At 33.7% G+C, this 26,255-nt stretch overlaps 1 protein-coding gene across 7 annotated transcripts in view; it reads right to left on the reverse strand.

Annotated features, from left to right (window-relative positions):
* Positions 1-26,255, reverse strand: part of dnc (phosphodiesterase dunce) — a 204,712-nt gene that overhangs the window by 58,905 nt on the left and 119,552 nt on the right. For 2 of the 7 annotated variants that reach the window (XM_013322378.1, XM_013322377.1), the window contains exons 1-2: positions 25,240-25,615; positions 24,112-25,017 (exon numbers count right to left, since the gene is read on the reverse strand). The exons of 3 other annotated variants lie outside the window; for them this stretch is intronic. In XM_013322378.1, coding sequence (XP_013177832.1) covers positions 24,112-24,830 — 719 coding nt within the window. In that variant the 5' untranslated portion in view covers positions 24,831-25,017; positions 25,240-25,615. Of the gene's footprint in view, positions 1-2,224; positions 2,587-24,111; positions 25,018-25,239; positions 25,616-26,255 lie in introns of those variants that run through there. 2 more of the 7 variants (XM_013322380.1, XM_013322379.1) reach the window with 1 other exon arrangement.

The raw sequence follows: 26,255 nt of genomic DNA on the forward strand, positions 1-26,255 counted from the left end.
TTGGGGGTGACAATGATATTGTAACTAAGGGTATATTAATATCAAAAATGTTGATACACTATGATATGAATGTATTGAAAGTACTCAAGGGATACTCGATTTTATAAGATTATCTGATAAGATTGCGACAATTGGAGTAACGTTGCTATGGGAATTATGAATAGTGATAAATTGATTTATCATAGATAACAATAATTATCTATAGCCACGATCAAATCATATTTACAGCTTTAAAATAAATATTCAGCTTCTGTTCAATAGCAAACTGATATTAAGAATAATAAATTCTATATTTAAAATAAAGGTTAAAAATAAATTTTTAACCTTTGAAATAAATAAATTTTTAACTGAAATTAAAATTTCAGTTTTTAACATATTTGTTCCATTAAGTTTGGGCACTTGACTATGCACACTTACTTTTATCATCCACTAAGCCAATTCCCTACAGTGCGATCGGCATATTATGTTCTACTCTTCTACACATCTCTATGAGTATTCTGATGCTGTATTATCTAAATAATGAAAGCTAAATAAGCTTAAAGTAATCAAAATTTTATAGATTTTAGCAAAATGTGTAGGAGAGGTATCACGAAATAAGTAGTAATTAGCTTTTTTAATTGTTATTGATTCTTTTAATCGATTTATAAGTATTATAAATTATGTGCGTTTGTGCAGCGTTTTTTTTAATTTGAATGCGTTGGATATTAAGGCGTCACTTTTAATTTAAAATGATACGAATGTATTCCTTGTATTTGTACTGCAGCAATGTAAGATACGAGAGAAAGTTGCCTTGTTTTTATTACGTTGCACATTTTATTGATGTCGTTAAACTTTAACGTCTTTAAACTGTTGGATAAAGATGCAAATTCTAGAACCTTTTTGAAAATTTATTTAAGAATTTTTGGTTGATTTGTGTAACTTTATAATATTTATTTTTATGTCCCAAAATAAGCATTAATTTGTCCTAATTCATAGGAAATTCTGATCGTATAAAATAAGACTTAAGCGTCAATTAAAAAAAAACATGTCAATATTTTCGACATTGAGAAGGTGAAGGATATTGAATGTATTGTTATCAATAAATCGTATCCATAAAAATATATCGATAAAAATCGATTCGTTCAACCGGTACATTGTGATTGGTCAATTAAATCCAATATAGAGCTAAATTCAGGCTCGGTTAGACACGAAATGTTTTATTGAAAGGAATGCGTCGCACCTACGACGCCTCACTACATTCCTGTGATTAAATCTTTCATTATATTTATTGATATTTATTGTCTATGAAGTTCGTTATAAATTGCTTCATAAACTACCTAACCTTGTTCCGAAATATGCATTTGTAGATCGCAATTGTAATATTTTATGCTCATTTCTGAAGTGCGAAGACGTCAATAAATTTTAAAACCTTTTAACGCATCGGTTATTAACAATCTATGTGAATTATAATAGAAGTTGCTTTTATGCGTGAACTATATGCTTATGCGATGGTTAATTAATGATATCATATACTAATATACCGCGCATGCACTTAGTGTCCAGCTTTTATCATTAATAATAAATACGTCTACTGGCAAAGTGGATGCGATGTATGCTACCTATGTATATATAAGCATCGTTGGCATAACACGTGTGTTATTTATAGTGGTCGTTGACCTTTAGTTTTGTGTCTTTTTTCCGAGGAAAGTTATGTAAATAGAGCCCTAACTTGGGGACGGTTGTCGATAGTTCAAGATTATATTGCCTCAACACCACTATCGTGCCGAGGTACATGACAGTACCGTGGCGGCCTTCAGTAATCATCAACGTCATTATATCATTACTCGCGACTAGATAACAACTAATTGCTGTAGAATTCTTATTCGCTTGCGAATGCTTTCTAGAATATAAAATTTACAATTTTTTGTTAATAAATCGTTTGATGTCGACATCAGCTATACATAAAACGATCCTCTGAGAGCTTTAGTATTGATCGCTGCACATTTTTTAGTTTCAACGTTAAATAAGCAAGTCTGATTTACGGAATGTACTCCAAAAGGCAAATAATAAGAATAAGGCAAATTTAAATGGCTTAATATGCAAACTCCCATGTTTCATTTTGTGTAACGATTCTAAGACAAACGTTATCATTTTCAGACACCCTGTGCGACCCTATTAAATTTAAGCGACCGAAACAAACGTCGTGTGTTGTTTCAGCGGCGACGAACGAACGTAGTTCGTGGACCTTTTGGAGTGATCTCCACTGCTGGTCTGACTGGAGCTGGTGGTGGTGGTGCTGAGCGTGGACAAGTCGCTAGATGCGCGGGCGGAGCGCAACCGCGGCAGCACCGGTGCCTCGTCCGTATCGCAATCGCCCTCGCCGTCGGGCGGGGTCTCAGGGTCACAGGACCAGCCGAGCGCGCGCGCCGCCGTCCACACAGCAAACACCAGGCTCAGCATGGTGCGGCTAGCGCAGTGCCGGCCGCCGCGCGCCTCGACCAGCCGCCCCGCACACTCCGCACGCCCGCACATGCATCACAGTCCAACGTGCACGTGCACCGCGCGCTCGCCTCGCCGCGCACACGACCACTACTGCACTCGCCTCGACACGCGGCCTACTCGTTCTCCGTATGATGTTATCGTCATATCTTCACTTCACTGCTAATCAACGGTTTTTATAAAAATCTGTTTATATAATTATTCGCACGAAACCATCGAGTCGTCTATCGCGTTCACTCATTGTTTATAAATCGACGGGCGCGGTGTCGTGCGGCCTGCGGCGGCGGTATGGTGGGGCACGCCGACGCGTGTTGATGTTATTTGTGTTCGTCGCGGTCGCGGCACGGGCTCGCGCTCGCGGAGATAGTCCGTGACGCGGCACTGTTGACGTTCGCGCGGCGCGGGGAACATGAGTGCCGACGTCACTCAGCGCGCCGCCCGGCTCACCCGCGCCGCCACTCGGTGAAAGGGCACCTTCTATATTCGTAAGCGAACTGCGATCACATCACTGTCAGCATGCAATGCCGGTGCGTAGTTTATATCGGCGAGTCGGCACTTGTTGCACGCGCGGCGAGTGTCTGGGCGCGCAGGTTGCGGGGTCGGCGAATCGATTACAAGGAAACGTGCACGGAAGTGCGTGCCGAGTCGTTCGGCAACCGGGAGATCGCGCTAACGCCGTTTCAGCCGGGAGCGGCGTGACGGAGCATCCTGCGGCTGCCCGGCGGCCATGTTGGCCGCCATCTTGCCGGGGGTCGCACGGGGCGACCCGCATGCGTACGGCGGCACGCAGACTCGGGTTGGAAAGGACGCAAGTCGCGGCGGCGGGCGAACGCGATCGGGCCCTTGTATCCCTCTCTCAAGGACCAAATCGACGGGCCGCCACGGTGCGTTCGTTTGTAGGTCACGCGAAAGCCCCCAATGACTGAACTGAAGCTTGCTACGGATCACCGAGACTACTTTCAGTTTAATAAATTTAGGTTAAGGTATATTGATGTGTTAATATTATGAATAACGTAAACGTAATTATTATTATTTCAGACGGGACAATCAAATCATCATCGATTCTTAACGTTGTTTAAATACATCATTTTCAAAACCGAAAAAGCAGGCGTACATCACTTAAAACATCAATCATCATCGATTCTTAACGTTGTTTAAATACATCATTTTCAAAACCGAAAAAGCAGGCGTACATCACTTAAAACATCATCCAACATTCATATTGCCATATATCACCTAGACAATACGAAAAGAAAAAATCATTCATTTCAGAATTAGATCGCTACGTATTACGTTGTCCAATTACTACGTTGTTTTTTTTAATTATGTCACTTATCAATACACACAATACAATAAAGACTATCAATCTAATATTTATGTAATCATGTGGCCATAGAATTAAGGCAACATAATGGTACAACTTGTGAAGGGTTAAAGTATATGATCAATAAGACTAACTTTTTTCCTTAATATTGTCCAGCCTTGTCTTTCACCGTCACTCGATACAAAGAGTTAAAGTGATTTCAACGTATCTTACGTAATCCATTATTTCTAAGTAAAATACACAATAATAGTGAATACAATGAATAAGTACATCTTTCAATCAATTTTACTTGGTTTACATAAATTAGAAGTTAAACGACATACACTTGACTATCTTGAAAAGAGCTTCAAACCATATTTCAGGATTCGGTTAACAAAACTGAATGAGTAATTATTTTTATGTTTTTGCGGTACTTGAACGACTTTCTTTTGTAAGGAATAGTCGATTTGAAGGAAAAAAACACGTGGCATTTGAACTTGACCGGTGCCGTCGCCCTTATAACGAGGATGAACTTAGAACTTAGCTACCACGCTAAATAGATAAAATATCTAAGTGCCAAGACGAATTATTTAATCGTTATAAAAACTCGAAAATCCACACTTAGTCACTATGAAATTTGCTTAATGTGGTTTCAGTATTATAAATACACGCTAAGGGTCCTCTTAATAGACAATTAAATGACAGTGTGTGTCAGTAATACGCTCTTAAAGCGTACTTTTTTTACAAAAACATTTTTGATTACGCTGATATAAAAAAGTTAATGTTAGCTGAAAAAATATAAACGTTTTATAAAACATAAAAGCACGTTAAAATTTTTCGGAACCTAATTTGTGCGAGCTTTTTACCGTTCCCTTTCCTCTCGCTTCATCAACCTTCATCCCCCCGTACACGCGCCTCGCTTATTAATAACTTTTTTATTTTATTTTTTAAATTATAATTACAAAATTTACCTCACCTATACAGATTTAATGTTCGTTCGTAGGTTTAATTTGAATTTCTTGTTTGGTAAATAGCTTTTGGTTCAGTTTAAAGGTCATATAATTCAGGCTATATATGTATATATACGGATATGAATCCGACTTAAAGGAAATATGAAAATTATGAAACTATTAAATCGCCTATAATTTTTGTGAATGTTTTTACAGTAGTAATTTATATCATCATTAATAAATAAAGTTTTTTAGTTAATTTTTATTCATTATAAGTATAAAACTTATCATATTCTGATCGAGAAACTGGAGTTCAATACCGGAATCTATGCACACACATGTACTTTTGTGTACTTATGTGTGTATATAAAATAAAATATTACATTAAGCGTAGGAACAGTAGTTCAATTACAAAATTAGTTTAGATAAACTATCTCATATTAATGTATATAAATGTGTATGTATATATAAACCACAAAAGCACAGACACAATGCTTCCACATATCGCCTGGGGTGTATGACGTAATTACTTTGTGTTGTAACAGCCTTGTCTTCGTCCATCATATTATTACGTTTGCGGTTAGATATAATTACTGAGGGATTGCGCGTACATGCAATTATGGCGCACGTCAAGGCACATATTGCATTAGCTTGTATTCTACAATACATTTAGCAAGGAGGTAATTCGATGAATAGTAACCTTCTGTAACAAAAATATCGCAATGTCTTGAAGATTAAAAAAAAAACTGATTAGTGCTCTTTTTTTGCCTTGCTATTGCTCTTTTATATTCTATTTCTTTTTTTAAGTTAATCTGTACTGACATTAATTATTTCTTGATTAACTTAATTTTTTTATTTTTTCACGCTTGGAAAACTCTTCCATTTACAAGTTGTAGAGACATTGGTTATATTTAAGCAACACATAAATAACTTCATTGCTTTTGAATTCAAAAGCAATGAAGTTACCCTGCGAGATGGAGTGGAGTGATGGATGGATAAAGTGAAATAGGTAGTCTATAGATATAGATCTAAACAATGTACCACAATTATTGCCATCAAAATCATTAGCGTTAACTTGCAGTGAGATAAAGGGTAGAGTGTCATTATGATAACATCTCGTCGCAAGTGGTCCCGGGGCCCCGCCCCGGCCGGCGGGCTACTATCTTCGTAATCGAATAATTGTACACTAACTGTCGCTCAGTGACGCCGCCAACGTGATTATCCTTTAATCGTACAATTACTCTACTATATTTCACTTAGTTATGTTGTATATCACATGTTAAAAACGCACTAGTTGTTTCATAATGACTAACTTAAGGATGAAAATAATTTCTTTCCTCTCGTATTAAAATTAGTCCATGTTTTACCAGATGAAAGAGTTGAGCTTATCGATAAACTGTTTATTATGTATGTTAAATAGTTAATAATAGTTTATATTACTTTTATTATCACTAAAACATCGGTTTTACTGCGCCATGTTTTACCTATCAAACCCAATCATAAAATATGGCTCAGGAATAGTAAGGTTTCCGAGGTCGCAATATTAGTATGTGGCGAACTCGTCTTGTGGCCCGCCGATAATCTCATTGTGACTTTACAACTTTAGGATCCCAATACCCTTAGTAGATCAACTTTTATTAAGTCTATAACCACGTAGACCCTAGTTCCGATAGAAAGGGAAATCTAATAAGAAGTTTTCTACTTAAAATTGGAATATTTTATGTCAATGCTTACCTTTTAAGATAGGTAAAATATATATATATTAAGCTTGATCCTATTAGGTATATATAAAATTAACAATCTTTGTATAGCAATTTAACAATATGTTTTTTATGTACAATGATGTAGTTACCGGTTGTGATGCGTTTGGGAATCTTCCTGACTGCTGCTGCGCTTCCTCTTGCGTCGGAAGCACCAGTCCTGGCCCATCGCATCACACCCGGCGTGCCGTGATCCGCCTCCGCCCAGGGCGCCCCACTCACTCCGCCATTTCACCACAACAAACCAACCGACGCAATAATTACGACCAACTACAAATCTTTAAACTCACAATACGATATTCTTAATTCGATGATCTAGGTGTTTATAGCTTTAGATATTTATATTACTAATTCGTTGTTCTAACACTTTTATAGATTTTTTGTAAATTTTATCCAACACTTGTTTTTATTCGTTTATTTTATAAGATCAAAGGGCAGACGTTTCAACGTTGCCGACTTCAATACTGATACTGGATTAAATTAACAGACGAGCTTCCGTTGTTTTTCTTAACAATCAAATATTCACCTTTTGGAAATGTAAAATTATTTTTCATTTTATTACAAAAGTATAATTAGAGATTTAAATGAGTAATGAGTTTATTTTGAAGAAAGGATGGATACGCTATATAACATGCAAAAAGAAAAAATGCATAAGTAAATAAAACTAGCTTTTTCATAATCTACATGAAATCATTTGTGCTATAAATCATATGAAAATTACGTAAAATATTATTGTATACCTTTCGAATGGCCAAAATAAGATGTTGTATTAAATTTAACAAATATTATTATATATTCTAATGTGTATACATATTATAATCGGAGATTACTTGAAACCCAAATATTTGACCCTTCCTAAAACCCGCTTTGACCTTTTTCGATCGATACAGGTACGTCAAATTGTGACAGTTTGTCGGAGAAGGGTTTATTTTGTGCTACGAACCGTTTTACAACAGTAAACATTTATTATAAGCTTATGATAAACATAAATTATAATACTATAATTTATCATATTTAATCAGCTACTAAGACTAAAAAAGCAATAACTTCTACTTTCAGAATAGACTGCCACGGTTTATATTTATTAAAACGTTACATTTAGATTAAAAAAAAATATCTCGCAAATTATTTTTATGTAATCCAATTGAGAATCGGCACAACGACCCTTCCTAGTCCAAGGTCATCACGCATGCGTGCAATGTTATCATCTTCGACAGGGCAAAATGTTTTAAATACAATTGAATTTACTTAGGAGATTATCAAAGAAAATGTGTGGCCCGAAATTAAGCAGCATTGTCGGTCGTAGCCGTCTCAGACGGACTTATACCTCAAGAAGAGTTGTATTAAAAGCACCCGAAACCGTCATGCATGTATACATATGTTAATGTATGAATGTAGAAAAAGCGAGAGAGATGTGTCAGGACCGCGTTAAATGGAGGACCGTGATTTCTACGTACTCCTCTGGGTTATGGGCGTGATGTTGTTAGTAAATTCTTTAAAAAGATTATTTAATGTAAAAGGTATGGATGTGGTTTAATAACCATTCTTCATAAGATTTTCTTATGGAATCCTAACATGATTTCATATGCCATCACCGCTAAGTTCTTAACATTATTTACTAAGTGTAGCAAGAAGCTCTAGTTGAAATATGAGAGAATATTTCATGTGAATCTTCCATATAAGCAAATTACAATCTTATATTCCAACATATATCGTTGATTTGATCTCTTATGTGGTACTTAACATGCGCAGAGTGTAAGCGTATAAATCGAGGGCTTCATAATAGATGCATCATTTCATTCTGACAAATTACAAGATGTTTATATGTAAATAGTGTATAGTCACATACAAATGCGTTTAATAGTAAAGATGAAAGCTGGTAACAATTAGATCAGACTTACAATAATAGCTATCGCAACATGGGCATTGAACTGTATGAATAGCAAAATGAATGCAACTCAAGATAAAATTCTAGATGTTTACATCATTAACGTCTTGAGTTTAATTTAATGATTACTTTAGTTTACTGTTACTTTAGTTGTTAAGTGATCAAATAATTGCAAATATTACAACTTGTAACAACTATGCAAGTTATTTATAAGTAAAATTTTTGTTCAATTTATTTATTTTATTACGGTTGTGTAATTTGTTGAATCGAAAATAATGGAAAAAATATAGAAATGAAAAATAGCGCCCCCTATACAATAATTTCATCAAACGACATTGTCGTTAAGCGTCATCTGTTGCTATCAAATCGTAAAACCCGAGAAGCTTTAAAATTTTCGTTTATAACAAATACAAAAGTTTACGTGTTATTTTATAAGTATAGGTTAATTTCAATTAAAAACTTGTATTCTGTTGTTAAAAATAGGTTTTTAAAATCATCGTTTTCTCCGATTAAGATATTGTGGGTTTAACTTGCTCATAATTGGAATTCAAGGTTTATTCCATATATTTTTCTCAAAGACTTTTAAAAGTAATCAATTTTAGGTTATCTTTTACGTGAAGTTGCAAATCAAAGATGGTTTGATTGATTGTTATGTCTATTACAGAAATAAGATAAGTAATTTTGAAAACCAGTAAAGTAAATAAGCTTCTTAGCTTTAAGTACTCTAAAAGGAAAAGAAAGATGGGAAAGAAAAATATTTATAAAACGTCAAGCTCAAGGACGCTTCATAGCAACCCCGATCGTGTGGCCGTCGCCCTAAAGCTATACGACTGAAAGAGGAAGGTACGAACAGTCGTTGTACTTCGAGTGATTTTGCTACCATTTTCAAATGCACGGTTATAAACTATGCCCGATTTATATCCCGATTTACAATCAAGGCCGAAATGCTTGGAACGAAATTGGATAGAATGATGAGAGCCCCGAGAATGAAGCGAGAAATTATTCAGGTTTATAGTAGTTTTGTTGGCAATGGTACATATTATTGCAATGGTAATATTAATACATACAAATTATTTTTTAATTTAGATATTTAAAAAAAAATTATCTGTATTTAATACTATGTTTCTTATATAGTATTTATGGATAGTATATTTTATCTAAATTGGTATGTTTATATTATTATCATTTTAACAGGACAATGAACCTTGGCATGTTGACATAGGAGTAAATGGTAAGCTGGGTAAAATTCACGTCAGCTGATTGGCATTTCCGTTTGGAATATAACAGAAATGACACATATATTGTCGAGATAATACGTAAAATGTTTTAAGGAAAAGATAAGAAATGGCATTGATATAAATCGCGTTTTATTTGTTAAAGTATAGCATAAATGAATAAAAGATAAAACTATAGAGTGCAACTGAATTATTACTTAAAAGGCTTGTTGATGAGATTTAAAAGCTCATATGATATAAATACTCTACTTAATGAAACGAAATGTTTATATATTGTAAGCTCTACATGTAACTAATGAATAGCTAATGTCTATGAATACTTATAAGAAGCGCGCCACAATGTAACTGTCACGGCGGCGGGGTCACGTGGTCTGCGTTAGGTTTTGATGACGCACACCGCGTTCGGTATATGGTTTGTTATTATTTTATTGGTATCGTTAGAATAGGGGGTGAATTAAGATCGGAAGCTCGTGGTGGTGTCGGGAGCGGCGCGAGGCTGTACGCGGTCGCGGGAGGCACTGGCGCTGCGCCCCGGGACCGCCGTGACGTCAGAGCTCGCGCACGCGCCCCGCCTCGCCTTGCCGTCGAGCTGCCACGCTCAAAAACCCGAGAACCCTCCATCTCGAGACCTCAACTTCGCTTTGAAATTTAATCGATTTTTGAAGTTGCAGTTACACTGAATGTCGCTACTATTAATTTAATTTGAGAGACTACTAAGTTTTACTATTTATTTTGCTCTGTTTATTTAATGAACAGATCAAAACATTGAATAGCAAAAAAAATATTAACAAAATTACAACATAATAATAACATTTAAATATCAAAATAAAACTCTACATAGTGTTACATACATTAGAATATTAGAAAAAGATAGGCTACTTCCTCCATATTCCTTCCAAAAAATTATAACAGCCTACACGCATGACTTGTGTAATCATACTGTACCCTTATCAACGTAGGTAAATATAAATACTAAAAAGGTAAAATGATGTAATAATGTTAAATTATTATGAAATGAGTACTTTAGCTCTTTAAAGCATCATAGTGGGCGAAAGCTATTCACTAGCAAATAGTTCATGGGGTCCCAAATTGTAACATTTTAAAAATAATTATATTATTTTTTGATTGCATTTTTTACTTTAACAAACATATAACTCTAATAAAAGTATAATTAATCAATCTCAGCTTCGTTGTAATTACACATGGTGTATGACGTAATTCTGCTCCGTGCATCGCTACAAGTATCTACCGGTCTACGTGGCTCTACGCACGTAGCCAGTTCTACGACTCTTATTGATTACGTGATCTCTTTATTAGACTTATATGTTTGCATTTATGTTATAAAGATGAATTTTTAATTAAACATTAATAGTCAATAGCCGATTGTCAATTCAATTGTATAAATTAGATGATATTGAAATTAAACATTTCTGCGAATTCTGAACATTCAAATGCGATTTTAAATGCGACTAGAGGTTCGATAAAGTTTACATTCTAGATGCTTGATTTAGCAAAGATTAAAAAGTTAAATAAACAGAAAAGTAACTACTTATCATTCCTAAAAATACAATAGTTACTGACTGAAAAAGTAATTTAAGCAAAGGACGCAAAAATTTTACTGTTTAATATTCATAAATTACATATGAAGAAATTTAAATAGATTGCGGTGTGGTTACGTTTGTTTGAATCTAAACGGATTTTACAGTCGTCTCTCGAAATGAGACTATTACTGAAGCCAAATTGGCTGACATCTCGAGAGAAGTCATTTTTCAGTTGGTTTTTATATGACCCTATTATTTTTTTTCAGCCCAAATAAGGCAAAGGTTTAATATTTTTTAAGTCAAATATTTTGAACGCCGGTAATAATATTTAAAAAAACTATTGAATGTTTGATTATTCATAAAAGTATTTTTCTATTATCTAAACTATTAAAACAAGTGGTAATTATTACTATTTTCTATTGAAACTCATAGAAAATTATTTGACTAAAGGTAGTTTAAGTAGAAACATAGCATAAGGTATAAAATGTAACCTGATTTTTTGTCAATGTCTCTATTTTAAAATATATATTTATTAAGAATTTGTAAATTGGAACAACATTTGTAAATGAGAACAATAATGGTTTTATGAGGCGAGAGAAAAGATGTGAAAGACGTGAAGATGTGAAGTTAATATAATAGAATTTACACTATTCTAACTTGTATATACATATAGAATCTTCAATAGTCATAAAGAATACTAAACCATTTTTAATTAAGTAAAGTTGCCTAGTTTTAATTTATAGTCAATTTATGAGGAAATATCTACTAATTAAAATTAATTCAAAGACGTACGGGGAGTCCAACTTCAGCTAGAAGGCTTCAGTTAGGGTGTGCGCTCACTGGGATGGGGAATCAAGGTTTTGACGTCACACGCGTGACGTCAAAGTTTAAGGGCGGGGCACAATGATGGCGCTGCATGAGCCACACCTCTCCAAATTGTATGTCATAACACTTACTGCTATATTGCCGGTTCTCCTTCTAGGTAAAATATTGCATACGACATCTATCTATATTTAATTAATATTTATATTTTTTAGGCTTCTTAATTTCAAATTGTATCTAAAATATAAAGAAGTACTATGAACAGAAAAGTTTATCTCTTCTAAAACTCGAAGTAGTGAATGGCGCCATCTGTCATCTAGAGAGGGAACTAACGAGATAAAGTTCACGAAACTGAGCTTTACGTTTGAACGTGGTTCCAATGATGTTTCCGATGCGCAATAGATGTCGCTTTATAATATTCCATAGCCAGTACTAAAACTTAATATCCTTTATCGTAAGAATTTAATGTATATGTAAAAACCATTATCTGAGGGTCTAGCACGAATATTCTTGAGAACGTTTTCGTAATGTTATCGACAAAATTTGTATTAAAATTTGTGCAGCGCCCCTACCGGGCATAAAGTACACCAATAATTCTTATACTATTGTAATTTTGACAAATTCATTACGAAGGCGTTTGTCGCAACGCAAATATTAGTGTTAGGTCCTCTGTGCAATTTTAATAACAACGATTCATTTAACATACCGTTTGGCTTATTTTTCCTTTACTGCAAAAATATAATTATTATTTTATTACGTTAATTAATTATGCTGGGAAATATTACTGGACAAGTACTTCAGGAGTTTGTTTATGTATATTTGATAGGGACTATGCTAATGATATTACGATAGCTGCGATTGGATGAAAGATGGAAGTGATTGGTCACGTAGGTTTAAATCGGTATTTGGGAAGCTATTCTTCAAAACAAGACCCGAGTTCATAATATTTTTTTTATATTGAATAAACCAATGCTTGACTACTTAACTTAATAGTACGTGGTTCAGTGATCGAAGGATGTTACGCACTAACCTAGTTAATACCTATTCACTCTACTCTTGAAGCCACCCATGTTACAGCTGGATGAAAACAATTTTATTCTTATAAAAGTGTAAATTAACTCAATTTAATTAGTGTTCCACACACAAGACAGCCGTGAAGTGGAAGCAATTCCGCGTTTCGTCTGATGAGTGTGTGTCCCGGAGGCCTAATTTACTCCTCTTTCACTTCCCACCCTTTTTCTTATAAGGAAAGGATGGGAAGTGGAAGTGGACTTTCCGGATGAGAGGATGCATTGGAAGGGAAAATATTTTCTTTCTGTGCATTCTCTCCTCCGTCGATTAAAGGTAGGCAACGCATATGCAATTGCGTATGTCTATGGGCAACGGTCACTTCGCTATTTCAGCGATTTCAGGTGGCCGCTCGCTCGTTTGCCACCTTATGATATATATAAAAAGTCACTTTAATTTTTTAGCTTGTTTTTCCTTGTATAATATTAATCATATTTTTGCAAATTTAAAATGACTAGGTTAATAGGAAGCGACTAGATATACGGGGTTTATTCAGTCATATTCATTTTAAGCGCAAATTCTGCGAGCTTTCGCTGACTCGCTTTGATGTGAGACTTCATTGCTGATGGGAATGATACGACGTTTATACATCGTTCTTTAGATTAGATGTAGGGTGACATATTTTTAGAAGAAATAGGAATAACATTTTTCTTTTATTTAGCTGGAGTACAGTAAGAAATGGTAATATATATTTTTTTTAAATAATAGAAAATTCTAGAAAGATCTAGTCAATAAAATTATTTGGATATGAGCATAATAAATCTGAATTAAAAATGTATGCATTCAAAAGAAAAATGATAGACCGGTGGCTCTTTAGCCATAACTCTTCTGACTTTTTAAAGAAAATACATCTTAAAAATGTGGTCCCGTGGAGATTTGTATAATTTACGTACTTAACATTTTTCTTTCGTTGTCTTGTCCAGTCGAGTCTTATGTTTGTAAAATTTTCGTGTGGTATATCAGTTTAACACTGAAGTATTAGCAGTCTCAATGATCATTTCCAGAACATCTACATTCAGTACGTTAAAAGGATATATGCACTACTCTTAAATCTTACTAAATAAATTCGCTGATATTTTAAAAAGGATCTTGACAGACAGCCGGACGGACAACAAAGTGATCCTATAAGGATTCCGTTTTTTTCCTATAAGTTACGGAACCCTAAAAAGAAAATCGATCGCTCACCATTCAATCTGATAGCGATTGAGTCGTTTAACAAAGTTTATAACTGATGGACGATGAAGAAAATTTTGCAGCATATTTAAAAGAAAAACGTAATTAGGTTATTTTAAATGTATTTAATTTTAGTGGTGGCGGTAAGGAAGCCACGACTGTTACTGCTTAAATTAAGTAGAATTAATATTTTGTCGTAGGCTATCGAAGATATCTTATACATGTTTAATTAAAGGATTGATCCATTAATTAAATACTAAAAGATCCTCTTTCGACTTGTAGCAAGTCTTCTGAAACAAATTTAATTACCCTGATCATGTTGAATTTCTTCGTTGCTTAATTTTCTTTCTCAGCTTTCGAACTTACCTGAAAAGAGATAAAAAAAGCGGTTAGGAGTTTCTGCGCTAGATTTTAAAACTTAAACAACAAACTTAAAGACAACTTTGTGAATAAATTTAGCTTCAGCGGTTTTCAGATTAAGTTTAAAATGGAAATATGTTAATGTAATGCAGATTTGAAAAAAACACCTTATGTGGAAACTTCGATCTATTGTTATGTTATGAAAAAAATGAAGTTTAACCGTAAGTTTCTATCAAATCACGAATACAAGAAACATATTTATAAAATGTATATATTTCTAGGAATAAATGATATACGTATATTTTTCTAAGATTATTTTTCTGCAGGATAAATTCTTTTAGGTTAGTGAAGTTTTGTTCAAGTTTTTATTTGGTTTGTTTTGCTACTGAAATAATAATAGTATATATTAAGGGCCTTACTAGAAATCGCGCTTAAAATGAAGCGATAAAAATATACATTTCCTCGACAGAGAAGACCAGACGACCAAGGTTATGTTACGAGTATCATTGTTTTAATATAATAATGAGAATCCTTTAGTCAAATTTTGCTAGGCAGTTTGCTTACGCTTCACGTCGAAAGTCGAACTTCAAGTTGTCATGTTGGCCGCAGGGGCTGTGTTTTCTGACGGGGAGCGAGTCGGCCTTTAAATATTCACAGGCCCACATTCAAGGGACGAACGACTTGCCTCTTGTTTACCGTTATTTCTATTTAGACTGTTTGAAACGTTCTATAAATCACTAGGTAATTAGTGTGGTAAATGTCTGTGTTGTAATATATTCTTAATATTATTGAGAGCGATTATCTTTATATTAAGCTGATAACACATACTCATAACGTATCTGCGATAGTAAATAAATATTATTGCAATATTTTTGAATAAATAATTTTTCGTACACTTAGAATTGTGGAATTATATGAAATTTTTTCCTGAAATTGCAAATACTACAAAAGATTTAAAAATATATTTTTTTAGTAATTAACAAAAACGATTATAGAACCAAAAATAAATTTAAAAAACCGAACGTAAATTACGTAAACATTTTCGCGTGATGATTTTGATGGATAGGGATGGTCCTATCCATCAAAATCAGCTACCAACAGGATATTACAAGTTGAGGTATTTTCTGACACGTCCATGCTTTTTAATTAAAGGTGTATAAAACTAGAAGCGTTTTCAGCTGTAGCTGATTGCGAGAATTAGAAGGATTCCTTATTCTTCTCTAGGTAACTCTAGGACTTCTTCAAATAAAGGTACAAGATATTTTTTTCTCTTGGGACTTTTTTTTTCTTTTAACTTTTCAGTTTACTCCTTTTAAACCAAAATGATATTTGCGATTACACATTCTTCACAGTTTGATTTTGTTAAACGTGAGAACGTGTTTATCACAATATATTTTCAATATAAAAATTTGTTCTAGTTATATCTACTTTTATTTTATTACCCTTTGGTTTCTCATTTCATAAAATATTTTTTTATTTTTGTATCTAGTTCACCATTAATTCAAACGCAGAATGAAGACTTCGTCCGTTGGTTTACATCACGAGTGTCGAAAGTGGGATAACTATTAAAAAGAAAACATAAGCATATCTTTAACTAGGTCAAATATGTTAAAATAGATACTAGATAGTGTTTATATATTCGTGAAAAACAAAAACATTAAGGTAGTAAAGAGACATCCAAAGCCGAGCCTAATCCTTTAACGGATATGGGTCTTGTGTCACAATCAAAGCGGATAGGAGCTTAAAGCCCATCACGTCGACTTAAACGTGATGCAACACCGAATACCCGGACTAATATTAATTAAAAGACACTGCATAAAACATAAAATACGTTCTTATTTCTACTATGATTTTGAAATATAATGTCCGCTAATGACATCTTTCTAATTACATTTAATTAATCGTGCATCTATTGTATATTGAACCGTAAAATCATTGGAAATAAATACATAGATTTGCATGAAATTCTATGTAGATACCATATTTTGAAATTCATTTATTTATTTAAACAGTTTCGTTGTGTGGGAAGTCTGTAATAGTTGCTATAGAAACTCCTTTTGAGATTATTTAACTACTTTTAACACGGGAGTTACCGTGGGTTTTTGACATCAAAATCTCTGTATAAAACATATCGTCATCAATGTCATTATCTTTAACAAAACAGAGATAACAATATGTTTATACGGGGATTTTACTCTTGGAAACCCACAATGAGACATCTGTTGACTAATAGTATAAGTCCTATGTTTACACAAAAAAATCAAGATTATTTAAACTAGCTTACTAAATGAAAACACGACACAGAATACTAAAGTTTTGTTGAATATTAAAGTTTATTGTGAATAGTGAATAAAGTCCTTGAAATGGATTTAAGATAGTTTGTACTTAAGGGTTGTTGAAACCTAGAAGAAAAAAATGGAAAAGACCTATAGAGATTATCGTGATACAGATTATAAAAATTGTTAGGAAATATCAATGTCTTTTGAAACATAATTTATGCTATAGTTGAGATTCTGATTTAGATTTAATGATTTGAGAATGCTGAAACTAAAAAAAAATGGTGAGAGAAACGCCAAGTTATTTATTTTGAAAAAAGATGTTAACTACTTTTAAAATTTGTAATATTGTATTGAAATGGTAGTCTTGTTTTTATTTATGTTAACCTATCAACTTTTTATCTGTATGTCTGTTCTCAATATGGTCATTTTGATATTTACATTTGTAGTTTTTTTTCAATTCTAAGAAAGGAAACGTAGATTAAACACATGAATGTGATTTATTTGAAGTAAACTGTTATTATTCATGATAACGGTTATCATATAAGTATTTACTTAGGTTTTCTAATCTTATCATACTGAAAATAAGTTTAATTTAATCTGTATATGAATCAACATATAATCGTCGTGTTAATTTGTCGACGTGAATACGAGACTTGATTACTGTGTCTGGTCTGAATGATTAATGCTTATATACATACATGTACCTATGTTCAAAGACGTAACTTATGTAATTGTTAATGCCTTTGAAGTTATCAACCTAACCAATCTATTATAACTTAGAAGTTACATTATGTGTAGGCCTAAGTGTTTCCCGTTGTTTTTCTTAAGTTATTTGTACAAAATATACTTAAGATGTTATGCATACACTAGTCACCCGCGATTGCGTCCGCGCGTAATTAAAAAAAACTAATTAGTAGTCTATATGTTCTTCCAGACTATGCTTACATCTATGCCAAATTACAGTGAGATCCATGCAGCTGTTATGAAGATACCATGAAACAGACATCCATCCATCCCTCCATCCAAACATTCGCATTTATAGTATCGGTAAAATATTTCTGTATGTGCACTTAAATAAAAAACTACATTAATTTCTACGTCTTATTTTTCTTTTGTTTTGACACGTCCAACTTCAATATATGTATGTGCATCCTTTTTAGTTTATTTTAATAATAAATAGTAATTTAAAAATAAAAATATTCATTCATCTATTTCGTCGTTTAATGCAACCTACATATTTATTATAATAATATTGTTAAATAACTGTGAGATTACGACATCAGCCACATGTGTTATCATCGTTTACAGGCCACCTGTACATACATTGCTGTTCCATACTTACCGAGCCATTCATAAACTTCTATATTTCAATATTGGTTACGTTACCACAATAATGATTTCTGATGCACTGTCTAAAGTGACTTTAAAATGTTTAAGGACATTTAAAGTGGAAAATTTCTTTAAAATTATAATTTTTTTATGAAATTAAGTTTTGTCATAGTCACTTTTATAATCAGAATTGTATAAAATAGTTATTGTACTTCATATCCATTTTTTTATTCAATGATTTTTCGGAATACGCGGATATCTGAAGAAAATAATCTTTTTCCGAGTAAAACATATTTAAAACTATTCGTGTAGCTTATGTATGAATATTTATACCCCATAGAGCATTCATTGGCTTACCTTTTAGTATGCAAAAAGTTAAATCATAAATTCACATTTAAGGTATCAAGATCTACTGAAAATTCATATGCATGAGATAATTTATCAAGCAAAATGATTTTGCTATTCATTTTACTTTTACATTTAATATCCTTAAAGTCAATTAACGGTAACTAAAATACCCTGTAGGAATGCATTTAAAAATATAATGTTTTAAAAAAAATATTACGACAAATCCCTTCTTTAAAATATCGTATATTCAAGGCCTTTGCTTGCCAACAAAGCTTACAAGTTAGCCATTAATAGGTACATGATAAGCTTTAAAACAGGATAACAGATTATATTTGCATATGTTCTATGTGTGTACGTACTTAGTATGCTCTAATTGAATCTAAAATGAAGAAAAGAATTATTGCATTTTTCATTTTTACTTTACGTCGTGTTGTGACACATACTGAGCTCAGCTGGTACGAAAATAAATTTGGGATTTTAGATTTGAATTGTTGAATAGCATGCTGTGCGATCGATGTAATGTACGCTTTTACCAAATAACAAGGACAGCGGCCATCGTGGTATTGATCGAGCCTCGGCTGCACCAACAATTGCGGAACAATATACTTACAATAATACGTTATAGAACATTGGGTCATCTAATCAGGGTAATCATGGTTACAAATTTTGACGATAAAAGAAAGCGGCAACGCAAGTCTACTTTTGAAAGAAGCTATCCAACTTTAAGAATAATAAATTTATCTAAAATTTTGGTCAGTATCGTATCTCAATAATTGTGGTTAAGCTTAGTCAGTCAAGATAGACCACGGTTAATTTCCTTCGAAGAAACGACAAAAACATATCTCTTAATTATTTCAAATTGCATGGTGATGATTTCCTTCACCGTAAGAATGTCTGATAAATCTACATACGAAATTCGAATATGGAAACACACATTGGTACATCGCGGGAATCGAACCACATGACCTGCAGATTGAAAGTTAGGCGCTGAACTTCTGAACCACCGACGTTAATTTATTCAAATATTATATTTCATCAATATAGATAACAACTAATAACCGTGAAAGAAAATGTAATAAAAATACTTGAGGGAGAATACCATTATACAAATACCTAATGTGTTCATTAAAAGCAAGCATCAAAAAATGCCGCAGTTATTATGATTAAGCTTTTCCGAGCGCTCTGTGTTCTTTTTGTCCGTAGACTCGTTTATAGAAATGACCGTATTACAGAACTTCTCTTTATCCGTAAGGCATTTGTGAAATTCAGTAAACTTTTATCTTGTTTATTATGATTACTGGTTTTATGGCGGTCAGCTTGTTATAAGGAAAGCCAGAAAAAGGGTGAGAAATTACTATAATAGTATGTAATAAAAACATAAGAACACATCGGAATTATATCGGTATTGTTATGAAGAACAATGATATGTATTCGTTTAATGTTTAAAATAGTTTAACGAATATGTTATGGGCCGATGTCCCTATTTGTGTGTTTGCAGGATTGAAACACGGCGTACATTATTTCAAATCAAAATTGGTAGGTAAGGCATCTATAGATGATTCTCTTATACAACACTTTATTTGATTCAAACATCATTAATACTTGAGCTGCCGTCCGATTAAAAAAATATATTAGTAGCCTGTGTGCGGAATTTCAGTGAGATCCATGCAGCCGTTCTGGAGATGACTTCTAACAAACATCAATCCATTCATCTAAATATTCTCATTTATAATATTAAGTAAGAATCGTAACATTTGATCTAATACTCGTAGTATTTAAACACCCGCTATCTACGAATTGATAATTTGTAACATTGACACGGTGGCCGCTTGTAAAGTGATATAATGTTATTTCCTTATCAGTGTTGTATAATATTGATCATCGTGTTATGATAAGCGATCTATAAGTGAAACAGCTCACTGTTTTTATTATAATATCCCTACTCATTGAATAAATATCTATTCCTAATTAATATGTTTATATATGAGATGTGAAAACTACCTTAAAATAAACAATTACCTTTACTTATATTTTCCGCAAGTTAAAATTTTAGTAAATATCAGTTTTGATGTATGTCAGGTCTAAAAGAAATATATTTTTCTCAATTCGCAATAGATTACTGTTTTCTTATCGGATCAGACGGATCGACACTATGACAGTCGCCTAAGTACAACATTAATCAACATACGAAATTAATTCGATATTTTATAGATTTCAGTTACCAAACTATTCTATCTTAATTAGCGCCAGTGATCGAGAAATTGAGGAGTAAAAGATTAACGTGGTTTGGACATGTTATGAGGAGGGATGATGATGATATAAGCAAAAAAGTAATGAGATTGAATGTGGATAGCTACAAGGGTTGGGGAAGACCAAAAAAAGTATGGAATGACTGTGTGAAAGAGGATATGCGTAAGAAGGGGGTAGACTCGGATATGACGGCTGATAGAGATGTATGGAGGAGTAGTACATACTGTGCCGACCCTCGATAGGGATAAGGGCAGGTTGATAATGATGAAACTATTCTAACTTATTATAAATAGACACACTTTTTCATCATTTGCTTATCCAACCAATCAACGCCGCTCGCGACGTATATATTCTGTGGCTATGAATAACGCGGCTAATATACATTTTATCTATGGTTGTAAATTATAAGCTTACAAGGCAACATTGTTTACATGTGATATCTGAAATATTTATTAAGGATGTCCGTTATTTCAATATCGATCGAAAAATAGTTAAACGGTGGTCAGAGATTATGTGTCAACTGTTAAAAAGTTATTTAAAGTGTCCGAATGTTTTTCAATATATCTTCAAGTTTATATTTATATCATATCGATGCACTGATGCATGTAACATAAACATTTAGGCTGTTATTTGGCGAGCGATCTTTATCATTTTGATATCAATTGATTGTTGTCTGTAGTCTATACTCACTGTACATGACTAGTACATAAAAATCTTACAAGTATATAATTGCATATGCATGGTTGGATGGAGGTATGTTTGTTGGAAGGTGTATCTCCAGAACGGTTGCATGGATCACGATAAAGTTTTGTATAGATGTAGGGCATAGCCTGGACAATTATCTTTCTAATTATATTTTTTTTATTGGAGGACGGAGTCGCTAATAAAGTAATAGATCCCATAGTTAAATATTACCATATGATTTTATAGGGATAAGTTTTTATATTACAGGTTTCTATTATGTATAGTTATAATAAATCAATAATTAAACAGAGTCTGTTTTTTTTAGTAATACAGTTATTTTGTACCATTATTTTCAGAAGCCAGCAGTGGTTGGCAGACGCCTGATTGTGACGTTTAGTGCTATAAAGTCTCACTGTGTTTTTCAATGATTTATTTTCGGCAGCTAGAAAACACTGGGACTGTTTGTCTGCAAAAAATCAGTTTCTGGTCTGGCCATTTTACCAATGATTCTTATGAATACATGTTAATTGCGTCCTATCTTTGATTTAATATAATAAGTAAATATCGGTATAAGAAGACATTTTTCTTAATTACGTACCCGAAAACGGTTCACCTGAAAACGACTAATTACTGGATACTAAAAACTGTTTTTTTTTACTAATATCTCAATGGATTCTTATGTTACATGACCAATTTACCTTTTTAGTTATTACTTCAATTCTTACTAAGAATTATAACAAGAATTTCTAAAGTAAATATATTTTATATAGTCAGTAGATTACAAAGGGAAAAGATTGAAAAAGTTTCTTTAGCTTCTTTAGTATTTCTACAAAGAAAACAAAGACTTTAAAATGTCTCGTCTTGTTTACTGTTATGTATTATATTTCTTTTATGATAATTATTACAACCTATTAAGCTTTGTGCATTGTATTATATCAAATAGCTATTACGTAATGTATCAACGTCTTTCATTTTGGTTTTATGTTTTATAGTAACCACAAGAGTATGAAAAACAGACTTAATTGGCCACATAGTATATATTAACTTGTAGACTATAGCTATAGGTAATTTTAGAACAAGTACAGATAGTTGCAGAGATTTAAAAGGGCCAGAAATTTTAACAGTACAATGTGACTAAAATCCGCAGTTCCTGTTCACCTCTTGTCTCAAAAGAAATATCTTTTGCCAAAACTAATCTATATGTATAAAAGAAAGTCGTATTAGTTACACTATTAATAACTCAAGAACGACTTTACCGATATGGCTGAAAATTGGTGAGGAGGTAGCTTAGAGCCAGGAGACGGACATAGGATACTATTTATTATTTTTTTTTGAATTTATGCCTTGAAGAGCTGCTTTTTATTTTACTTACTAATATTATAAATGTGAATGTTTAGATGGATGTGATGTGTATGGATGGGTGTTCGAAGATATCTCTAGGACGGCTGAATGGATCTCGATTAAATTTGGCATACGTATAGAACATAGTCTGAAAGAACACATAGGTTACACTGATTAAGTTTTTTTATATATGCACGCGGACGGAGTCGCGGGCGACAGCTAGTTTACTCTAAAATAGATAAGATAAAGCTGCAAAGTATTGAACTAGTTTCATTTGTGTTTACCTGTCCGCATCGTTCAAATATAAATAGAACATTAATGATTCACAGTACATGTTTGATCTTCTACTCAGTGTGGGACCGATAGAGCGGAACTTATTTGGATTTCATCCAACATTCTGCACGTGTGTTCATATTGTATACGTACAGACGAATATCATTTTCTATTGTTACGCTATCTAAAGAAAGTTCTAGCCTAACAATTAGTTTCTCATCCATAATGTTTAATTCCTTTGTTCCAGATTTCATTGTTTTGCTAAAGGACAAAGAGTATATTTTCTACATTGAAAACCCATGAGCTGCAAGAGAACGATCTTTGGATAATGATTTTCTACAACAGTTCCATTGGTTCAGAATGACGGTGATGATACTGAGAAAAATTTCGGTCTTAATGATACGATATTTGATAAGGTTTTGTTGAATAAATTAATATTTGGAAATGAGAGTTATGGCCAGAGATACTAAAATAAAATTCTTGAGTATTTTATGTTGTAAAAATTTTGCTCTTTGGTGTAGTGTAACTAAGAACGAACGGTAACGCTTGTTTAATATAGCAATAGTCAAATTCAATCCTAAACTTTTAAGAAAGAAGTCTTTATCAAATAAATAAAGAAAAGAAGTAAATGAGAATATTATTAACATTTCAAAACACCCTAAAATACAATTATAAAAAAAAGGAATTTTCACTTACGATCGCTTTTAATTAAAAAGAATGGAACTTTTACAATATTGTGAAAACAACGAACAAATTCCAGCACAAATAAAACATTCTACTCCTACAGAATAAACAAACGATGTTAGCGTTTTGTTGCTGACGTATTCGTACATATGTGTATATATCTTCTCCGAAACATGTTTATCTTGAAAATTTCAGTCGACAATTTATGGACTCGCTGTAATAACAAAGTAATAATAATTTCTATCAATATTATTCCTACCAGATGTAAAGTAATGTCATAAAAAATGTATAATACATAGATTCGTTCTACTATTTCTATTTTTATATACTGAAAAAAGTATGCACCTTTCAAAAAATACTTCTGATCCGTCAGAGTCGCTGCGTGGTAATATAAGTTTGGGCAGAACCATGCCCTTCTTCCGTCTACCTCGTATACCAGGTGGTGTAGGCCATTGCAGTTCAGTCGTTGCTAAGGGGCTATGTGGGCTAAGGATCGTTAGGCGGCGTTCAGGCGGAGGCAAGCTCAGCTGTTGTAGAGCCCGCCGCTCAGTGCTCGCGAACAGCCCACGTCGCTTTTCCGCCGAATTTCCCATGTCCTCGCCTGACAGCGCACGCCGTGCCGGCAGCCCACGGGACTCCCGCACATCTCGCTCGCTTGCCGTTAAGAAGGAGCTACGATGAATCCGTACCGTGGTACAGGAGCTCGCCGGTCGCGCCGGAGATGTGTCTTTGCTCGGACGAAGGCTCTCCATCGAACGAGCCGTCTCCACTCTCGCGGCTGCCAGGTACTGGCCACTCGTTATGGTCGTCTGTGCCACCTCACATTCCTCTTGACTCGAACTAGAGGTACCGCTTCGGGAGAATGTACTCGTCTTAGATACGAAACTTCTATCACTGAACTGAGCTGTTGAAATGCTGGATGTATTAGCATCGGCGGATTCAGAGGACGCTTGCTGGCGTAGGAATCCCTCCTCTAATGAGGAATGCACGATACGTGCGTTAAGGGAGCTGAAAGCCGCCAGCTTTTGCCTACGGACTTTCCGCTCGTCGTCTTCCTCCTCCATTTTAGTTTCTTTTCTGAGTCACCTATTACAACTTGGACTTTACTGCACAAATTCAATACACCATTTTTGATTAAAACATTTATTGCATTTATAAAAGTAAACTTAAATTTATGATAACATTTAGAAAGGAACACTGGACACAGTCTTTATCACTCTTTGAGACCACCACACGCACTTTAAACGACACCTGAAACAAATTGCTGTAATTAATAAAGAGTATTTACATAAAATATTTTAGTTGCGAAGGAGAAAGGGAAATTAAGGAATAAAAGGATTTGTACATCTCGAATAGCAAGCGTTAATGATTGTTTTAATCTTAATAGTAAAATATAGTTGTGTTTCTCGCAATTTGGTTTGAATTATTTAATTATAGCGGGGGTATTCGGTTTAAATAAATGTTTTTAATTACATGTCTCAATTGGCGGGCTTGGAGTCGAGCGCGAGTTGACCCGCCTCGTTGGCGCAGTCTGTGAGGGCCTTCACTTGCTCCGCGTTCAGACCTGTCGCCTTCACCTGCACATTGGCGCTCTTCGAGTGTTCTGAACTCTCACTGCTCGACTCCACTCTCTTGGTGGTCTCATTTCCGAACTGATCGATGAAAGTTTCCTCCTCGAACTCCTCTTCGTAACTCTGTTCAAAGTGTTCGCGGAACTCTTGTCTCGCCTGAATGGTGACTTTTTCTGTAGTTTGTTTCTGTTGTATCAACTCGTCCATTGTCTTCTTAACGAGCTGCTGACCGGCTTCCAATTGCTTGCTCTCAGACATCTTGTTTACTTTTGAATTATCTACAAAAATGTACAAGTATTGTAACTTGGAAGAAGAATATAAATGCGAAATCATGCATATTTGCCTTAAACCTTTAATGTTTGTTTTCAAAACACGTGAGTTTTTAAAATTATTTTTGTTTAAATTATTCAAAACAATCGATAAATAAAAAAAAATATGAAATTCGTTTGAATTATTCAACACGATGCAAAAGTAAAACGAAAAGTCAGAGTTGATGGAAGCGAATGCGGCGGTTGGCTCGCGGCCAGAAGTGGAAAGCAGCGGCCGTATTTAAATTTACGTCTCTGAAAAATTTCAGGGTAAGTTCGACGAACACCCGGCGACGCTCGCATTCTTGTAAATCTATCTACACAAACCTCGGGACTATTGTTGTACGCGTGACTAGAAAATTTTCGAGAATTGACAAATGTTCAAGTCTATCTAGGTTATCGGTCTAAATCTATTATGAACTCGGAACTTTCTAGAACATAGCAATAATTTCATAGTTTATCGGATATACTTGATCATACTTTTAGGATTTATGTTTGTTTAAATTTGATGTGAACTTTGTATTAACAACAAATTTATACAATTTCTCTTGCAAAGTAATTTAATCTACAATTAATCATGATATTAAAAAAAATTACAATAATTTATTAA

The sequence above is a fragment of the Papilio xuthus genome, unplaced genomic scaffold, assembly GCF_000836235.2.
Source record: "Papilio xuthus unplaced genomic scaffold, Pxut_1.1 DF825928.1, whole genome shotgun sequence".
Classification (NCBI taxonomy): Eukaryota; Metazoa; Arthropoda; class Insecta; order Lepidoptera; family Papilionidae; genus Papilio; species Papilio xuthus.